We start from the raw sequence: 20,523 nt of genomic DNA, 5'->3' as shown, positions 1-20,523 counted from the left end.
GTGTCTTTTTTCAACCTCCCCTACTATGACATAAAGTTATTTGCTGGGTTCCTCAATGTTAAAAGGGTTGAAAAAAGCTGGCTTACCCAGTACAAGATTTTCACTGCTTGACAAAGGTGTATTACCTGAAATTCACCACAAGGTGGCAGCATAACACTAACACATTGTCTTCAAACAAAGCAGCAGCACACTGTTTTAATTTCCTGAGTGTCTACTTCCTCCTGGAGAAGGTCATGTGACAGGTGAAGCCAATGCAGAGCAATGAGAGGATGTGCAATGTGACTGTTGCTGTCCTTTGTACCTGCTCCTGGCTCTGCAGTCATGCCTCTCTCTGCAGGCACCCGAGATGCTGTGGCTGGCATAGCTGTGTTGGGGGTCACCTTTGTGGCTGGGGTCTACATTGGTGAGTACACGGCACAGCTTTATTAACCACTTACGTTCCAGTACCTTTAATAACCTTTAACTCCTAGTGTGTCAGAGTGCTTTTGAGTTTTGGAGATGTGATGACCATTTCTGTGTTGTAGATTCTCCTAATAAATGATAGAGCTGTTTTTTGGGTGGGATGGGAATTTGCTTTCGTATCAGATTTGGATCCATTTATTACTTCTAGATTTATAGAAAAGAAAAGAACAAAATACATTAGAGCCAATGTCTTTCTGGTCATTTTCTCTCCAGCTTGACATTCACTGGGCGCTCTATTAGGTACACTTTGCTAGTACGTGGTTGGGCCCCCTTTCACCTGCCTTCATTCTTCGTGGTATAGATTCTACAAGGTGTTGGAAACATTCCTCAGAGATTTTGGTCCATAGTAGCATGATAACATCACGCAGTTGCTGCAGATTTGTCGGGTGAGCATCCATGATGAAAATCTCCCGTTCCACCACATCCCAAAGGTGCTCTCATGGATTGAGACCTGGTGACTGTGGAGCCCATTGAAGTACAGTGATCTAATTGTCATGTTCAAGAAACCAGTGGCGAGATGATTGGAGCTTTGTGACATGGTGTATTATCCTGCTGGAAGGAGCCATCAGAAGATGGGTACACTGTAGTCATAAAGGGATGGACATGGTCAGCAACAATACTCAGGTAGGCCGTGGCATTTAAATGATGCTCAGTTGGTACTAAGGGCAGCCCTCAAATTCCAATTTCCACTCGCCTACTCGTATTTTGTGAGTAGAAAATAAGGGCTGGCAAGCGAGGGCTGCCTGGGATTGGGGGGGCACAGCCGGCAGGCAGGGTTGATGGGAGCTCTTCTCCCAGTGATCGCCCCGAGGAAGAGAGAAGAGGATTGCCAGCCGGATCATCAGAGCACCGAGGAACATTGCTGTGTGTTCCCCACACTCGCTGTCACATACAGCCCTGCCTCCGGGCTAGGAGGCGGGGCTGTATGTGACGGCGAGTGGTGGGAACACACAGCAATTGAAATGAAAGCTGTTACAGCGATGATCCTCGAGGCTCAATCCTCTTCCTCTCCTCTCTTCCCCTGCACAGGTAGGCTGCATTGATGGACACAGGTAGGTTGCACAGGTAGGCTACATTGATGGACACAGGTAGGCTGCATTGATGGACACAGGTAGGCTACATTGATGGACACAGGTAGGTTGCACAGGTAGGCTGCATTGATGGACACAGGTAGGTTGCACAGGTAGGCTGCATTGATGGACACAGGTAGGCTGCATTGATGGACACAGGTAGGCTACATTGATGGACACAGGTAGGCTACATTGATGGACGCAGGTAGGTTGCATTGATGGACACAGGTAGGCTGCATTGATGGACACAGGTAGGCTGCATTGATGGACACAGGTAGGCTGCATTGATGGACACAGGTAGGTTGCATTGATGGACACAGGTAGGCTGCATTGATGGACACAGGTAGGTTGCATTGATGGACACAGGTAGGTTGCATTGATGGACACAGGTAGGTTGCATTGATGGACACAGGTAGGTTGCATTGATGGACACAGGTAGGCTGCATTGATGGACACAGGTAGGCTACATTGATGGACACAGGTAGGTTGCATTGATGGACACAGGTAGGCTACATTGATGGACACAGGTAGGTTGCATTGATGGACACAGGTAGGCTGCATTGATGGACACAGGTAGGCTGCATTGATGGACACAGGTAGGCTGCATTGATGGACACAGGTAGGCTGCATTGATGGACACAGGTAGGCTGCATTGATGGACACAGGTAGGTTGCATTGATGGACACAGGTAGGCTGCATTGATGGATACAGGTAGGTTGCATTGATGGACACAGGTAGGTTGCATTGATGGACACAGGTAGGCTGCATTGATGGACACAGGTAGGCTGCATTGATGGACACATGTAGGCTGCATTGATGGACACAGGTAGGCTGCATTGATGGACACAGGTAGGTTGCATTGATGGACACAGGTAGGTTGCATTGGTGGACACAGGTAGGCTGCATTGGTGGACACAGGTAGGTTGCATTGATGGACACAGGTAGGCTGCATTGGTGGACACAGGTAGGCTGCATTGGTGGACACAGGTAGGTTGCATTGGTGGACACAGGTAGGGATTGGAATTGGTGCTATGATGCTGTTCCTATAGATGTCATCCAGTGTGTCCTGTGTTTGTTGGGACCTGGGAGTTAATGCAGGAGTAATCAATTTTTGTAATTTTGGCACTCTTTATTTTTTTCATGCTGGTTTTAATCCAGTCAATGGTTTTAATACAGCCCACCCCTTCCTTCCTCTTCGTCGGTTGACTTGCTGTAATAGGAAATACAGTCATGTGAAAAAATGAATACACCCCATGGATATTGTTGGCTTTTTTAACATATTTGAACAGGTAAACTGTAGATCTTGATTCAAATAGTGCCTACAGATCAAGGTGATGTACTTGAACAAATGACACATAAAATTGACACTGTATTTAGTTTCATGATAAAAATTAACAAAAATGTAGGTTTGAGATATGGAAAAATTAAGTGCACCCCTACATTTACTACCACTTCAAAACTATGAAATTAGTATCCAGTGTTCCAGACTAGGTGCCAGTGATTAGAACCTCCCTGGGGTGTATGCAGGTAGAACCTCTTTTATTCAGAAGATACCTAGGGTCTGGTGTTCACTTTGCTATTGACATGTGTGGCATCATCATGCCAAGATCAACAAAACTCTCTAAGGCCCCCAGAAATAAGGTTGTAGATGCCTATGAGCCAAGCAAGGGATTTTAAATAATTTCCAAAGTATTTGAAATTAATCATTTCACTGTAATTATAATAATCTACAAGTGGCATAGGTTTTATTCGACTGCTGATTTCTCCAGGACTGGCCAGCTCAGTAAACTCAAACCAAGAAGTGACAATTTGATGCTAAAACTAGTCTCCGAGAACCCAAAATTACATTGTGGAGTGTTCTGGTAACCCTTTCAATAGATGGAGTCAAAGTGTATGCATCTACAATCAGAAAGAAATTGCACCAATTCAATCTGTATGTGTGGTGTGTTAGGAAGCACTCTTTTGTAGCATACCTGTAGCGTAACCTCTTGCACGTTTCTCGTTCAAGCACCCTTGGTAGTGGAAACAGGGACAGCTAGGGCACTGAAAGCGTGCTGATGCCAGAAAGCTGGAGCAGTGAACATGAGCTTGGAAGTGCAGAGATCCACTGGGTGGAAATGTGGAATCAGGTCAGCAGCAGCCAGACAGATGGGTACAGGGTCAGGAGGCAAAGTTGTAGTCAAAAGTCCAGACTGGGGTCAGTAACATGGACAAGCTTTAGGCATAACAGGCAAGGGAAATTCATAGAGAAGCCATAGAGAAGCATCAACCATAGAGTGGTCAGTGGCAATATCAGTTGGTTTTCAGGAAGACAGAACACCGGGATATGAGCAGAAGACAATCTGATAATGCTAGGCAGACCTCAGGTCTAAGTAGGCTGTTGAGCGCCTAGATCTGTGGGCATGGCCATGCATGCATGTACATGCGCATATGCATTCTCAATCTTGTACATCTTATCAAACACCTACGCTCATGGGTATGTGCGCATTCCTGCACACAAACATGAGCATGGCTGGTTCTTGACATTTTTGAGGTTCCTGACATCTTTGCTGCCCAAAAAGAAGATTCTCCAGGCCTCCTGGAACAATGTACTGAAGAAAGAAAGATAGAATTGTTTAGTCACAGTAACAGATTGACATTATATTTCAGGATAAGGACCTCATAACTACTGTGATCCATGGTGGTGGAAATGTTAGGATGTGGGGTTGCTATGCTGTTTCAGGTCCCGGGCAGCTCAGTCTTCAAGTCAACTACACATTCTGCATCATTCCAAAATGTGCTTGATGAGAATGTGAGACCATCTGTCCAAAAGTTGAAGTTGAACTAGAAATCAGTCTTTCAATACCATAATGGCCTGAAGTACACTTACAAATCCTTCAAGGAATGGCTCAAAAAGAAGAAATAGACTGTTATGGACTACCCTAGTCAAAGCCCTGATTTGATCCCCACTGGGATTTTCATGGGGATAGTTTAAGTGGGCAGTTCATGCAAGCAAATCCACAAATAATTGCAACTGAAGGGATTTTGCATTGTACATTGTCTTTTGGACAGGGTAAAGTACACATTGGGATTGTTATGTCCACATAAACTGATGCTCTCTTTTCTTTGCAACTCAGCATTTTCTCCAGCATTTGCTTCTCCAGCTGCTTTCCATGACTGGCCTATGTCTAACGAAACTACATCATCCTGTCAATTCCACTGGTTTTATACCCTGCTCACAACTGTAAGGACAGCATAAATTCCCAAGTCCTGAAGTATTTTGTTACCTTCAGGTTCAGCATTTCTGCACCATGAAAATTTAGTCACAAACTGACCTTGACAGTATGACCATGTTCGAACATCCTATGCTTAGAAGACCCACACACGTCTATAAGACCCTCCTAACTAGGCCTTGGGCCCCTCCCCCAGCCTATGTTATACGATGGACAGCTGATCTGAATCTACCACTAGAGGCTGAGGATTTGGCTAGTCACCCATAAATCGTCTCAGAATATTTCAGCACTTGTAACATCCTACAAAGTACTATCTCAGTGGTATCAGGTACCAACAAGACTGGCTAAGTAATTACTTGGTGGTCCTTCTGGTCCGAAATATTCCAACTCTTTTCCCAATTATTTTATATTGATATCCCACCGGACCCTCAGATTGCTCTGCCAAACAGTTGCCCATCCGAGTTGAACAAAAACCAATTCAAACACCTACTCCAAATCACAACAGCTGCTAAGCAAACAATTACTAGATCTTGGAAAACACTTTGTATTCTTGCTACCAAACATAAATTGAAAATTGAAGCCATTTTACAGGGTAGAATCCACAAGTATACAAACATTTTTTAGCCCTGGGTTGATAAGTTCCTGCCCCCAAACTTTGATAACTTTCTTTTAGAGCCGCAATGCCTGGAGACATAGAGTGATTTTCATTCCGGTTGGTGCTGCCGGCCTATGACGACGTCCAATAGGACGAAACGTACGTCGGAAGGCAGACGCGCTGACGTCATCGTTTCTATCCCACTGTGAACGGGTGCATGCAGGCCGGCCGGCTGATTTATTATACATGCTGTTTTATTCGTTATTTCTAGTAAGTGCGCTACTTTTACTTTTTTCAATAAACTATTTAAGCGGATTCACACTATGGAGGATGTGTTTTTTATTTCCCTGGGTTCCTATTGCTGAGTTTTTTGGCCTTTTTGTCGGAGAGTTCCGGGCGATCCTCCCTCTATGCTGAGACCGATGGTGGTGTCCCCACAGAGTGGATTTCTGGCATAAGCTTTATTAAAGCTTACCTCTGGTAAGCATATATCTACATAGGTGGTGGATCCTTTTCACGAGATGTTTTCACTCACTAAAGTCTCCAATCACTATTGGTGGAAGTATTTGCAATAAGGACTGTTTGTACCTGAAGTCACTCTTAAAGTCACGGACTCTATCTTTTTTGTCACTTTTTATATTTTATTTGTTTATAGTTTTTTTGATACAGTCACATTTTTTAATTATTTAATTTATCACATTTATATTGTGTTGATATTTGGGTTCGGAATATAATATATTGCCTTGATCCTATCACATTATTTGAGGTATTCGGGAATTCACTTATTATACAAAATTTTTAGCGCGGTTCTTTTAAATTGTTTTGCACAGACTGGCCCCGATCCACCTCTTCTGGGGACCCCCGGTGGCGCTGGTAGCTCCTCCCCGCATCGGGTGTCCACGTTGGAGAAGCGTTCTCCTTGGTGGACACTCGTGCAGGTGCGCTCCCAAGTCCTGCTTCTGCGTGTATTCACACAGAAGGCAGGACTCGGCCCCGGCGCCCACGTCATTGGATTTGATTGACAGCAGCAGGAGCCAATGGCTGCCCTGCTATCAATCTATCCAATCAAGAGCCGAGACAACGGGCAGAGAGGTAGAGCGCGTCTCCGCCGAGGGAACGAACGGGCTCAGGTAAGTAAAACGGGGGAGCTGGGGGGCTGCTCAGTGTCAGAAGTTTTTTCACCTTAATGCATAGGGAGCATTAAGGTGAAAAAACATGAGGGTTTACATCCCCTAACCACTGTTTTTATTTACTTATTTATTTTGCTAAATTAGCAAATAAGAATGAACACAGTAAAAGAGAAAATTTAACTAGGTATAACACTGTTTATGACTGCTTACTAAGGTGATCGCAGGTACAGAGCCACCCTTTTCCTTTACCCTTTCCTGTGATCTGCACTGTCCAGAAAAAAAAGACACCAACCCAACGTTCTTTTACATTGACGCAGTACTAAGGTAGTTAAAATAAGCATTGCTGACCTCTGCAATCACAGTTACTGTGGAGCAAATCATCATCAATGTTAACACAAAGGTTATTCAAGTTCAGTACCAGCACTGTTCTCTCTCCCCTCCTTTCTGTGCTTTGCCTGCAAACTTGAGGATAAATGGCTATACAGTGCCTGCAGCAGCAGTGAGGGCTTGCTTTAAAGTTTATTTGCAGCTTGTTAAAAATGTGTAAATATTTGATTGTCCACGGCCTCGCAACAGTTCTACTTTAGGCTGCATTCCCAATCGCTGGCGGAATCACAGCAATTTGAAATCCCCGGCACTTCCAATGGCACCCCGATTGCAGCGCGATATTGCCATGATTCGTTGGGCGACAATCGCGGTGAAATTGCGCAAACAGATTTGTGGGACGCCTGCCGCCCAAAAGAAGTTCTTGTACTCGTGAGCAGGGTGCCATTGGAAGTGACAGGGATCACACGAACGTCCCCTGATTTGCCGCTATTTCGACTTGCGGGCAGAATCACAGTGATTCTGCACGTGATTCGAAACACCAAAATGTGAATGGAGCCTTAAAGTCTTTAAAAGAATTAAACCATTAAAGTTTGCTCAGAAATGTCTAGACTTTAAATTGAAAGATTGTCCATCTACCAGACAGTTCTTCATGAAATATCTAGCCGCTTTTCTGATTCTCCTGATTCTACCATAGTACTGAAGAAAGGAACATCAGCCACCCACCCACCTCATGCCGAAATGCAGTGGAATTTTGCATTTTTTTTTTTTTTTAGCTAGAAAAATTGACAAAAAGGGAACGGGTTGCTTCTTCACCCATCCAGGCCTTCAACTAGGCAGGATAGAACTTAATTGGAGAGTAGCCGAGGTCAAAACCACTAATCCTTTCATCATCAGACTTGATCTGATCCTCCGCCACAACCACTACAGGCTCTTCTGATAAATGTCATGGTCGCCAATCAAGAATGATTTAGAGAGGTAAAAGTGTATAAAGTAGTGATAATGGCCTCATTTAGGAATTTATCATTATATTTTTTTTCCTAGGTAAAAAATATTTTATGTATAGAAGGAAAAAGTCACAGAAAATGTTTGATGGACAGGATGACCCACGTAGAACATACTTGCTCCGCCTTTCCCTTAGAGAGCACCCATCTGCGAAGAAGCTAAAACAGGTATGGAATGGTAAATCGGGTTGTAATGAGGATACTTTATTGAAAGCAAAATAAAATTTGATGATAGGATGTAAGGTTAGTGGGCACTTCCGCTCCAGTTACCTTTCCGATCTGCCTGCTTGCACTTGATTAAACTCTGAGATGTCTAGGAGAGGTATTCAGCATGCTAAACTAGAAGAAGCTGAAAGAGCAGAAATGTCACACCACATAAAACCATTTAAGCCCATCTCCAGGCAGAATACCTTTTTTAAGCAAAGGTTCCCTTGCCTATATCATTTTCAGTTGTGGGGGAGGCAGGGTTGGAGAGTCGGGCTTTAAAGCCTCACTCCAACCTAATGCCCGCGCATTAGGTTGGAGTGAGGCTTGAAAACTCCACTCTGGGGGGGGGGGGAATTTTTTTCCCACCCTTTTCTTGCAAACCCCTCTAACCCATCCTGGCAGGCTTTTTTTACCCCCTTATCTAGTAAAACCAGCTATACTCCACTAAGGTGCCTTGCCATTTCCAGTTTCAGTGCAGAGGACCACATATCCAGAGCTGCAATGGCACCCAAGACCACTGGTCCCCTCCACTGACATCAGTCCTTTTTTGGATCCTGAGAGAACCCCTGTCAATGGACAATGAGAAGCTCAGGACTGCATTATCACATGACCGTGGCTTTAGGTCAGTAAAAATGGCTAGTGATTAGTTGGGGAGGTAGGTGGATGAGAGGGAAAAGCGGAAACCATTCCAAAGTGAGGCTTTAAAGTATAACTGAAGACCAACATTTTTTAATATTAGAGTGAAGAAGGATTAGAAGACCTGTCAGGTTTTTATTGCTGTCTGTGCCCCTGCTGTTGAGAGTCACCCTCGCTATTTGTTCTGGTGACCATTGTCACCTAAAGTAAAAATTTCAAACTTTAGGTGGTCATGGGAACAGGAATAGAGAAAATTGGGAAATTTTCCAAAGGAGGCCATTATTTCGGGTGACCATCAGAAATTTCCCTCAAATTGGAGGGATTTCCTCTCTTTTCCTGTCATACTTACCAGTCTAAAAATAGGCACACAGATGGCAAAAAACCCTCCTTTACTCTAACCAGAATGAAAAAAAATTGCCTTCAGTTAAATTTTAACCGCTTGCCACATGGCCACAGTGCATTTACTACGGCAGGGAAGCACTGGCAGGCAGGATCACGTACATGTACATTATACTGTCTCTTCCAAGTTAGAGGCATGCAGCACACCGCTCCCTATGGTCATTATGGTGACAAAGAACTACTCTAATAAAGTATGTAAAAAAAAAAAAAAAAAAAGGGAAAAAACATTTTTTTTTTTAATTAAATAAAAAATTATTTCATTTTTTTTTCTTTTTTTAACATACTGTCACCAGTCAGTATTCCTGATCATTGCCCACACTGTCATATGATGATGCTGTACTGCACTGATATTGATGGTATACTGATAGTATGCAAAAAAAAAAAAAAAAAGAATTGTGAAAAAAAAAACATTTTATCTACTTTTTTCATTTTGCTAAAAACTGTGACAAAAAAAATTACAACTTCAAAAAAACTAACCATGCCTCTTACTAAATACTTCATACTGTCTATTTTCCAAGCTTGTAGACGCTATAACTTTCACACAAACCAATTAATACAGGCAGTCCCCGAGTTACAAACACCCGCGTTACGAACGACCCCTACTTATGAACGGCCTCAATGCCGGCCGCTTGTGCTCCGCACTGGTCCTGGATACCTCCGAGCAGCTATTTTGCAGCATTGGACACATCCCACACTGCAGTACTAAATGTACTGCATGGCCAGAAGAGCCCCAGATAACATGTACTGCATGCCCAGAAGCGCCTGGAACATCCCACATCCCTGCACAGGCGGACGTTACACTTACAAATGCAGTGTTCCGACTTCCACTTACGAACAAACCTACAGTCCTTATTGTGTTCGTAACTCGGGGACTGCCTGTGTATACACTTACTGGGATTTTTTTTTACCAAAGACATGAAGCAGAATACATTTTGACCTAAATTTATGAAGAAATTTGGTTTTAATGGATATGTTTTTGTAACAGAGAGTAGAAAATATTGTTTTGGGGTTTTTTTCCTAAATTTTCGGTATTTCGTCATTTATATAGGAAAAAAATAATATAAAAGCCCAGTGGTGATTAAATACCACCAAAAGAAACCTCTATTTGTGTGGAAAAAAAAAATTATATAAATTTAATTTGGCTACAGTGTTGCATGAGCGTGCAATTGCCAAGTAAAGTAGCATGGTGCTGAATAGCAAAAAGTGTCCTGGTCATGAAGAAGGTAAAACTTTCCAGAAGTCAAGTGGTTAAAGTAGACCTAATCCTTATACAGTGACAAAAGCCGTGTACACACGAGCGGAATGTCCGACAGGAAAATCCGACGGAAGCTTTTCATTGTCTATTCCGATCGTGTGTATGCCTCATCGGACTTTTTTTTTCGAAAATTCTGATGGACCTAGAAATGGAACATGTTCTAAATATTTCCGACGGAACCAATTCCTATCGGGATAAACCGCTCGTCTGTATGCTGTTCCTATGGACCAAAAACGACGCATGCTCTGAAGAAAGTACGAGACGGAAGCTATTGGCTACTGGCTATTGAACTTCCTTTTTCTAGTCCCGTCGTAAGTGTTGTACATCACCGCGTTCTTGATGGTCGGACTTTGGTTTGAACGTTTGTAGGTAAGACCGCTTGAATGGAATTCCGTTGGAGAAACCTTCAGAGTTTATTCCGACGGCAAAACCGGTTGTGTGTACGCGGCAATATTGTAAATTATTTTGATGTGACCTGACGAATAGTGCAAGAGTTACCTAAAATACATAGAGTATATGTCTCTTTCCCATGAGCCTAATTGGTCCATCCATGAAAAGCAAATATACTGATCTGTATATGTCATCCATGTCAACTCATCTCACTGTACTGCATCACTGGGAGGATGTTTTGTAGAACTTTTCCCCTTTTCTCTACTTCTCTATGTTGTTTTTCAATGATGCTTCGTAAAACTTTTCTGTGATGACTTGTAATATGAATACTTTCTCCTTTTGTACCTACAAAACATTAATAAAATCAGATTGAACTAAAGTAAACCTAAACCCCAACTGGAAGACTATTAGCTTGCTAAGGCACTGTATATATTGTCAATTGCTATGTAATTTTTCCATAAAATACTGTTTTCAACTTTTTTGGATCTCAGTGCTGCTGACCTTCTCCAGTCCTTTACCATCAAGAAACATGCCCTGAAAAATGCCATGTAGATATTACTGGTATGTTTGCATGTAGACAGGAAGAGGCTGCAGGAGATCAGCAGCACTGAGATGAAGGATAAAAAAGGGGAAAAAAGTATCCAATTTCAATTTTTAATAAAATGGCAGTTGTTTTAGATACACAGTGCTTTAGAAATTCAGTTTTTGGTTCGGTTTACATTTACTTGAAGGGAGAGCAATCTCCATGTATTTCAGTGGGAAGCTTATGTAGCCCAGTGGGAGATAGCACACCGTGTTTCTATTAAGTAGACATGAATGTCAGCCCGCTTGTCTGACATCAACCTAAGGTATTTATGACACAACACAGGTAGGCGTTTAACCGGCATGCTTAATTTTTAATGAGTTCCCTTGGAAAAATGCATGACAGCTTTATCCTATAAAAAATACCTTGTAAAGTAATGATGACTTGTCCTTTCAGCATCTTTCAAGGATCACTCCACAGGATATAAGCAGTGATGCCATCCAACTATTGGCAAACCTGGCTAAAATAATTAAATCTAAGAAGATTTTAGATATGGGTAAGAATGCATGGAACATTGCCAGAAAATATAAATCAAACACATACATTTTGTCTATGGCACATTGAGGCAAATTTACTAGATTGAGAATCTTCACGCAAACAAATTGTGTGAATATTCACTTCAATTATCCAATGATGTACAGGTGAAATCTGTAAACAGGAATTTGTTTTTCACATTGATAATTGAAGTGAAAATACACACAATGGGGGAGATTTTCTAAAACTGGTGCACACAGAATCTGGTGCAGCTGTGCATAGTAACCAATCCGCTTCTAGGTTTAATTGTCAAAGCTTAAAGTGGATGTAAACCTGAAAAAAATGTTTTAATGAAGACTTCTACCTGGTACAGTAGAGGATGTCAATTCATCTTTGCCCGGTCTTGCCACAAAGAGTTAATCCTGCTCTGAGCAATCATCTTGTCTTTTTGTAGTAAGATAAAAAAGGACACACAGATAAGTTTTGTGTTGCCACATCCCCCACTGTTGTGACTGACATCTGATTTCTTTATCTCTGAACAGCATGAGAGGGGGAAAGTGTTACGATTCCAGCTTCACATTCCCCCTCCTTTCTTCTCCAGCTCTCCCAGGATTGGCTGCTCCACACTTCAGCATGGTTGGGCATGCTGAAGTCATGTGGTGCCTTTCCTGCGTTTTGACTGGATGTTACTTAAAACTCAGGATAAGGAGAGTGTAGAGGTGGGCGGGGAGTCTTGTGACATCACAACACTGATTCCAGAGTTTTGTGGGGCTCCTACTGCTGAAGGGGGTGACATTTGCAAGGTAGGGATACATGCAGGAGGCTTGCATGTATATATAAATTAATACTGTGCCATTAGTTTATACTGGGTGAGTGGTGGGTTTACATCCACTTTAAGGGTTGGTTCACACTGGTCCGACATGCGCTCTCACTTCAAGAGCACAAGACGCATGACATGTCAAAATCCCAAAGAACCGTCTCAACTGGTCCGACTTGTGTCGCTCCAACTTTGAAAAAGGGCCCTGCACTACTTTTGTCCGACTTGGGCACAATTTCAGCCCATTGATTTGAATTGAAGTCGCGTCCAAGTCCGATCATCATCTTAACTGCTCTGAGGATCTTGAGGAGGAACCCCATGCCAAAACTTTTAAAAAGGCATGGAGTCCGACCCCAAGACCATACCAGACCCTTTGGTCTGGTATAGATTTCAAGGGGAAACCCCACGCCAAAAAAAAAAAAAGCCGTGGCCTCCCCCCATACCAGACCCTTAGTCAACCATGCAGCCCGACAGGTCAGGGAAGGGGGGGCCTGAACCATACCAGGTCACATACCCTAAAGCACCTTGTCGCCATGGGGACAAGGGCCTCTTCCCCACAACCCTGGCAAGTGGTTGTGGGGGTCTGCGGGCAGGGGGCTTACCAGAATCTGGTAGCCCCCTTTAAGAAAGGGGACCCCGGATCCCGCCCCCACCCATGTGAATAAGTATGGGGTACATTGTACCCCTACCCACTCACCGGAAAAAAAAAAAGCAGTGTAGTGTTACAAAAAACAAGAGACAGTTTTTGACAAATCCTTTACAAAAATCAAGGAATGTCCCCTGTCATAGCCCCAACATCAAGCAAGATGTCTTCTTTCTCCGCTTCCTTCGCCGATGTCTTCTGTCTCCACAGATGTCTTCTTTCTCTGCCGCTGACCAGCTGACAATAAAAAAAATGCTCCTCTGCCAACACTGGCTCTCGCCCTTCTGTGAGCTCCAATGTCTGTCAGTTCCTTATATAGCTTTGGGGCGTGGCCATCAGGTGACTTCACCCTGAGACCCCACCACTTGTGCCCCATCATGCCTGGGTCCGTGACATCACGAGGGGTGGGGTCTCAGAGTGACGTCACCTGATGGCCACGCCCCATAGCTATATAAGAACTGACAGACACCGGAGCTGAAAAAATGGCTGGAGCCAGTGTCGGAAGAGGAGCGTTTTTTAATATTCAGCAGGGGGGCAGCGGAGGAAGAATACATCAGTGGTGGAACCGGAGAAGGAAGACATCAGTGGCGGAACCGGAGAAAGAAGGCATCGGTGGAGGAAGCGAAGAAAGAAGACATTGGTGGAGGAACTAGAGAAAGAAGACATTGTGATTGACGTTAGAGCTACAACGGGGGACATTCTACATATTTAATAAAGTATTTGTCAAAAAACGTCTCTTGTTTTTTGTAACACTACACTGCTTTTTTTTTTGGGTGAATGGGTAGGGTTACAATGTACCCCATACTCATTTACCTAGGGGGAGGGTCCGGGATCTGGGGGCCCCCCTTCTTAAAGTGGCTTCCAGATTCTGATAAGCCCCCTGACCGCAGACCCCACAACCACCGCCCAGGGTTGTCGGGAAGAGGCCCTTGTCCCCATCAACATGGGCACAAGGTGCTTTGGGGTAGGGGGGTAGAGCCCCCCTGCCCCAAAGCATCCACGCCCCCATGTTGAGGGCATGTGGCCTGGTATGGTTCAGGAGGGGAGGGTGCGCTCGCTTGTCCCCCCCCCCGCCCTTTTCCTAACCTGCCGGGCTGCATGCTTGGATAAGGGCCTGGCATGGATTTCGGGGGGGACCCACACCTTTTTATTTGGCGTGGGGTTTCCCCCTTAAAATCCATACCAGACCCTGGGTTGTTCTTGGGGGGGACCCCCACACTTTTTTTTTTTTTTTTTGGAGTGGGGTTTCCCCTCAAGATCCATACCAGACTCAAAGGGCTGTTTGTTTTGTTTTTTATAAATTTGGTGTGAGGTTTCATTCATACCTGAAGCAAAAGAATTGTTTTGATTGGTCAAAGGACAAGTCGCAATCATCTCAAAGTTGGATCCCGTTCATTGAAGTCGCATGGAAGTCGGACCTGAAGTCGCTGGGCAAAGTCGGATTGGAATTTGTGCGACTTCCGTGTTGGATCAATGTGAACATAGCCTAATTGAACAAGTTGAAGTTAGAAGCTGATTGGTTACTATGCACAGCTGCACCAGATTCTGTGTGCACCAGTTTTAGTAAATAGTGGGGTTGATTTACTAAAACTGGAAAGTGCAAAATCTGGTGCAGCTGTGCATGGTAACCAATCAGCTTCTAACTTCAGCTTGTTTAATTAAGCTTTGACAAACAAACCTGGAAGCTGATTGGTTTCTATGCAAAGCTGCACCAGAATTTGCACTCTCCAGTTTTAGTAAATGAACCCTATAATGTGAAGATTCTCAACTCCTTTAGTAAATCAGCCACATCTTTTAATTTGTGTTGTGCTAGTTTCCTTAGCTATCTTGCATGGCCTGCTTTTATGTGTTACCTTGTGCTCATTTCCTTCCTATCATGTACCTTGATCCCATATCAGATAAGCTCTCTCCTAGTGCAGATCTTCCCTGTTTATACCTGGCCCTGACTCATAACAAATGTAGTTCTCCTTTGCTACAAACCATCTGTGAGAGTACAAATTCCATTCAAATTTCCTGTGTTGTATTATTGATCGGCTCTGCCACATGCTATATAGAACAAATACACATTATCATTTGTCCTAGATTATAGTATTGACTCTCTTGGATTTTATTACTACAATTCCTTCTTCCATAGCCGCGTCACTCTTGCACACCCTATACCAGAGCTTCCCAAAAGTTCAAGTAGTCCCAGCAAGTGATGTGGTGAGGCTTTTTCTTATATGAAATGGCTGTTATAACTACCAAACCAGCAATATTGATTAGATTACTGGTGCAAGGTGAAGGAAACTTTTAAAACATGACCTGTTGGGAGTACTTGAGAACTGGAGTTAAGAAACACTGTTATATGACATATTTACACTGTCCACTGCAGACATTTTCATTTAGCTATTTTTTTTTCCTATAAAAGTGTATGTAATATTTTTATATTCCTTTTGCTAACCACTCTGTCTTTTGTTTTGCTAAGGGTGGAGCTATGGTTACAATCCTTTGATCTTGGCATTGGTACTTCCATCTGATGGAAAGGTTGTGGCAAATGTGCGAGACACAGAGGATGTCAGCAGTGCGAAGGAATACTGGAGTGAGGTACATAACTGTACTTGTTTGTTACTGTGAAGTGTTCAGGTTGATTTAAAATATTAAAGTGGTACTAAAGTTTCCATTTTTTTTTTTAAATAACAAACATGTTATACTTACCTACTTTGTGTAATGGTATTGCACAGAGCAGCCCAGATCCTCCTCTTCTCGGGTCCCTCGCCCGGGCTCCTGGCTGTAGGGATTTGGGCTTGTGATAGTTCTGTCTACACTGGTTCTAAATACTGTTTCACTGATCTGTGATTCTGAGCCTAGCTAGCTAGTCTGTCGCTGGAATACCTTATTTCTTATATACCCTTACTTCTATCTGTCTTTGGAATACTCCCTAGTCTGCTTTCTGCACTGACCTCAGCTTGTTCCTGAGGTCAGTCTTTCTGCCCTCCACCAACCCTGACCTCTTCCTGTCCCTAGATTATGAAATAACCAATATCAATCTGCACAATTATCACAATCACACCAGGGTGCAAGCTAGCACTTGGAAGTGATAAATCTCCACCTCAATGTGTACCAATACCAAACTATATAGTGCAGCGGTACCCTCACTAAACTCAATTCACAAAAAAAAAGCTTTTAATAATCAGGAGATATAAAAGTGATGGTGATAAACTGTAAATAATACTAAACAGCACTTTGTGAAAACTAAGGCAAAATCATAATAAATCCAACAAGTGTGTTAATTGTAACTAAAGGCCAGGAGAGCCCAGAGAACTGGGAGAGCTGGGTCTAAAAGGATCCTGGCAAGACCAATGGAGCTGCTAAAGAGAAAGCCTGATGGGCAACTATTTTTTTTGAAGTTTACTTTCATTTTCTTTTATGCCCAGGAATGCCTGTTCATCTACTAAGTGTTGTCAAAAGTGTTTTAAAGTAAATTAATTTCAACATCTCCGGCATCACAGGTATTAAGGGGACTATGTAGTGTTTTAATATACTGTATATATTGTTTCATTTATTATGCTCAGGTCGAAACAATAATTTTTTTTTTGTGTGTTTTAAAGTGGTTTTAAAGGATTTTTATCTTAATGCATTTTATGCATTAAGGTAAAAAAGACCTTCTGCAACCAGTGACCGCTAATATTTACCTGAGCCCCATCTCGATCTAGCGATGTGCACGAGAGCAGCAGCTCTCCCAAGTCTCTCTCTCTCCTCATTGGATTAGATACAGCAGTGGGAGCCATTGGCTGATGTGAATCACAACAAGTGAGCTAATGAGGAGAGAGCAGAGGGCGGGGCTGAGCCACGCTCTGTATGTGAATGGACACACAGAGGGTGGCTTGGGAGCAAGCCTGCACGAGTGCCCCCATAGCAAGTGGCTTGCAATGGGGGCAATTGGCAAGGGGGAGGGGTCAGGAGCATCTGCAGTGGACCCAAAAAGAATAGGATCATGGCTGCTTTGTGTAACGCCATTGCACATAGCAGGTAAGTTTAACATGTTTTTTTTTTTACTTTAGAATCACTTTAAATCAAATAAATCTGAAACATTGCATAATAATATTATATAAATAATACTTTTTAGTATGCAGGTGGAATTCTTCTCTTCATTGGGATAACCTTAAAGAAGTATTAAACCCTCATTTTTTTTTTTTTTTTTTGGCTTCAAGTAGAAGTCCGGTTTAAACTATGTAAATGTAAACTTAAAGAAGCAGCGGCAAGAGCGTGGCTAGCCTGACTAAAGGAAAGTTGTGTATACATTCCTAATCTAAGGGATCTGGTATGGTCATGTGATCTCCATAGCAACCAGCTTTAGGGGGGAGGAAAAAGCAGCGACGACAGCTGTAGTGTCTGAGCAGTGACGTCACCCTTATACTTACTATGGGGCATCCATTGTCCACTGTCCCTGCTATCCCCTGAAGCCGGCACTGGAAGCCAATCACATGACCGGACTGGAGTGTCCTTAGTTTAGGAAAGTATAGACATCTTTCCTTCACAGGCTAGTTAGTATAGGGCTTGGAATGGAGCTGGGAGAAAATTTAAGCTTGGAGACAGTAGGCTAGACCAGACATTAACACACCAAGCACAATAAAATAAACATTCCCCGGTAAACTAATTGTTAAATTTCTCACCCCAGCAACTGCAGTTTACAACTTTCAATGCTGCTCTCTGTACTGCTTTACAAGAAGTGGCAACCACCCCAACCTATAACTAGCCTTTGCAGCAAGGTGCACATGGAAGGGCAATGCACATCACAAACACAGATTTCCCAGCACACTTACCAGCTAGCCTGCACAACAACCAAATTGGCCCTGTCTACCAACTAACATTAAAAACAGAGGGTTTTGTTTGCACACATTTGCAAATACATGCGTAAGCCGCAGTGTCCCATCAAGACACCTCTTTATACTGATATCCTAACTCTATAATTTTCAGAGTCGCCCATGTCGGAGCACATATAGCAGTGGATAGACGGGGGTACTGTGGCTTATGTGTATATATTTGCAAATGTGTGCAAACAAAACCCTCTGTTTTTAATGTAAACTGTTAGGGTCAATTTGGTTGTTGTGCAGGCTGGCTGGTAAGTGTGCTGGGAAATCTTTCTATCTGTGCTGCTTCCCTGAACTTCCGGTCTTCACAGAACAGAGTTAACAGTGGACTGTGAAGTCTCCATTCAGTCTGTTAGCTTGTAGATGAGAGGAGGCAGGACAAGCAGGAACAAGCAGGGTAGTTGCCATCCTTGGCAATGGGGCTGTGTGTTTCTGTTGATGCACACAGTGTAGGGAGACAGAGATCTAGCTCAGTATGTAAGGGTGGCTCTATAGGACATAGCAAGAGAAAATTGCCACTCTGAAACAGAAAACCTGAGGCAGTGGTCAGGGCACCAGCTTAAAAAGGAACATGTGCAAGGATTTCAAGATGAAGAAGCTCCATACTTGGTAAGTGATTAAATCCGCTAATATCCCTTTACTGATCTCCAGGCACCAAAGTTTTCATTTGAGTACATTCATCAGTAGCCACAAAGAATAAAAATCCACTTTGTGTGCATTAAATACCTTTGCAAACACAGATATTAACTTTCAAAAATAGTACTGACATTATTACTGTGCTGCAGCCTGTGCAGAGGGCAGAGCTGAGGGACCTACAGACAAGACCAGTCACCCTGCACAAGGTCTGTCTTTATTACAGGAATCCCCTGCACACAGGCAAAGTTTCACACTGGATTACTACACAGATCTGGAAGGAATACACAAAGCACACCAAGATTCAAATAAGGATAAACATGACTCCAGTATTTAAACTATATATACATATCCGGAGTTCAGCTAAAAAAAACAGCTGGAGTGACTAACTCTTCTAACCCTCCACCTCACCTCCCCTTTCCCTATGCCTGTCCTGTTTAGAAGGATATTATACTAGAGAAAGACCATCAAAAAGCTACGGCTATATTCTGTTTAGAAAATGTAAAAGGATCTGCAAAATGTCATGGATTCACCCTGGTTTAAGTGGTTGTAAAGGCTTATGCCCCGTACACACGATCGGATTTTCCGACAAACAACAAATGTTGGATGTGAGCTTGGCTGAAAGTCCGACCATGTGTATGCTCCATCGAACATTTGTTGTCGGACTTTCCGCCAACAAATGTTGGCTAGCAGGTTCTCAAATTTTCCAACAACAAAACTTTGTTGTTGGAATTTCCGATCATGTGTACACAAGTCCGACGCATAAAAGTTCACGCATGCTCAGAATCAAGCAGAAGGAGCTGCACTGGCTATTGAACTTCCTTTTTCTCGGCTCGTCGTACGTGTTGTACGTCACCACGTTCCCACGTTTGTAATTGTTGGCCAACATTTGTGTGACCGTGTGTATGCAAGACAAATTGGAGCCAACAACCTTCGAACAAAAATCCATGGTTTTGTTGTCGGAAAGTCCAATCGTGTGTATGGGGCATAATAGTGATTTTTTATTTAAAAAAGAGGATTATACTTATCTGCTCTGTGCAACAATATTGCAAAGGACGGCCTCTTACGTCTTATTTGGCAGTTCCCTACCAGTGCTGTTCTCCCCTTCTTCCTGTGGGTACCCCCATAGTAAGCCCTGTGCTGTGGGGGCACACGCGTGGGCAAGCTCCTAAGCTGTGCTTTGTGGATCCATAGACACACACGGTGATACTCGGCCAGGTCCTCCGCTCCCTCACAGGATTTGACCGACAGCTGGGACGGCCATGGATGTCCTCCCAGAACCCCACCTCTTGTGCCACCTATCAGTGCTCATCAGTGCCGCCTCATCAGTGCCCATCACTTACATAGTTAGTCTGGCTGAAAAAATACAGAAGTCCATCTAGTTCACCCAATAAAATGTAAAAAAAATAATATATATACAAAATCCAATATATACTGTATACTTTCCTATACCTATACCCACAGTAGGAAGGCAAAAAAAAAAAACAATAAAGCATGATCCTGCAGGGGAAAAAATTCCTTCCTGATTCCCAAGAGAGGCAATCGGATATTTCCTGGATCAACTTTACCTATAAAGTGCCACCTTATCAGTGCAGCATATTAGTGGCCATCAGTGCAGCTTCATCAGTGCACATCAGTGAGGGAGAAAAATTACTTATTTGAAACATTTTATAACAAAAACTAAGAAAAACTTTTTTTTTTTCCACAATTTTCTGTCTTTTTTTTATTTGTTTAGCAAAAAATAAAAACCCCAGTGGTGAATAAATTCCACCAAAAGAAAGCTCTATCGGTCTCAAAAAAATAACAATTTAAAAATATTAAATAGTAAAAAAAAAAAGA

The 20,523-nt window shown here is 43.0% G+C and overlaps 1 protein-coding gene across 1 annotated transcript in view; it reads left to right on the top strand.

The window, feature by feature from the left end:
- The first annotated feature begins 205 nt into the window (after positions 1–205).
- Positions 206–20,523, top strand: part of COMTD1 (catechol-O-methyltransferase domain containing 1) — a 32,061-nt gene continuing 11,743 nt past the window's right edge. Inside the window, exons 1-4 of the mRNA XM_073596780.1 lie at positions 206–403; positions 7,838–7,965; positions 11,664–11,763; positions 15,666–15,784. Coding sequence (XP_073452881.1) covers positions 322–403; positions 7,838–7,965; positions 11,664–11,763; positions 15,666–15,784 — 429 coding nt within the window. The 5' untranslated portion in view covers positions 206–321. The remainder of the gene's footprint in view (positions 404–7,837; positions 7,966–11,663; positions 11,764–15,665; positions 15,785–20,523) is intronic.

The sequence above is a fragment of the Aquarana catesbeiana genome, linkage group LG08 (assembly GCF_042186555.1).
Source record: "Aquarana catesbeiana isolate 2022-GZ linkage group LG08, ASM4218655v1, whole genome shotgun sequence".
NCBI classification, from domain to species: Eukaryota; Metazoa; Chordata; class Amphibia; order Anura; family Ranidae; genus Aquarana; species Aquarana catesbeiana.
Note: the sequence above shows the minus strand (reverse complement) of the source record. Positions and strands in the feature narration are given on the sequence as shown.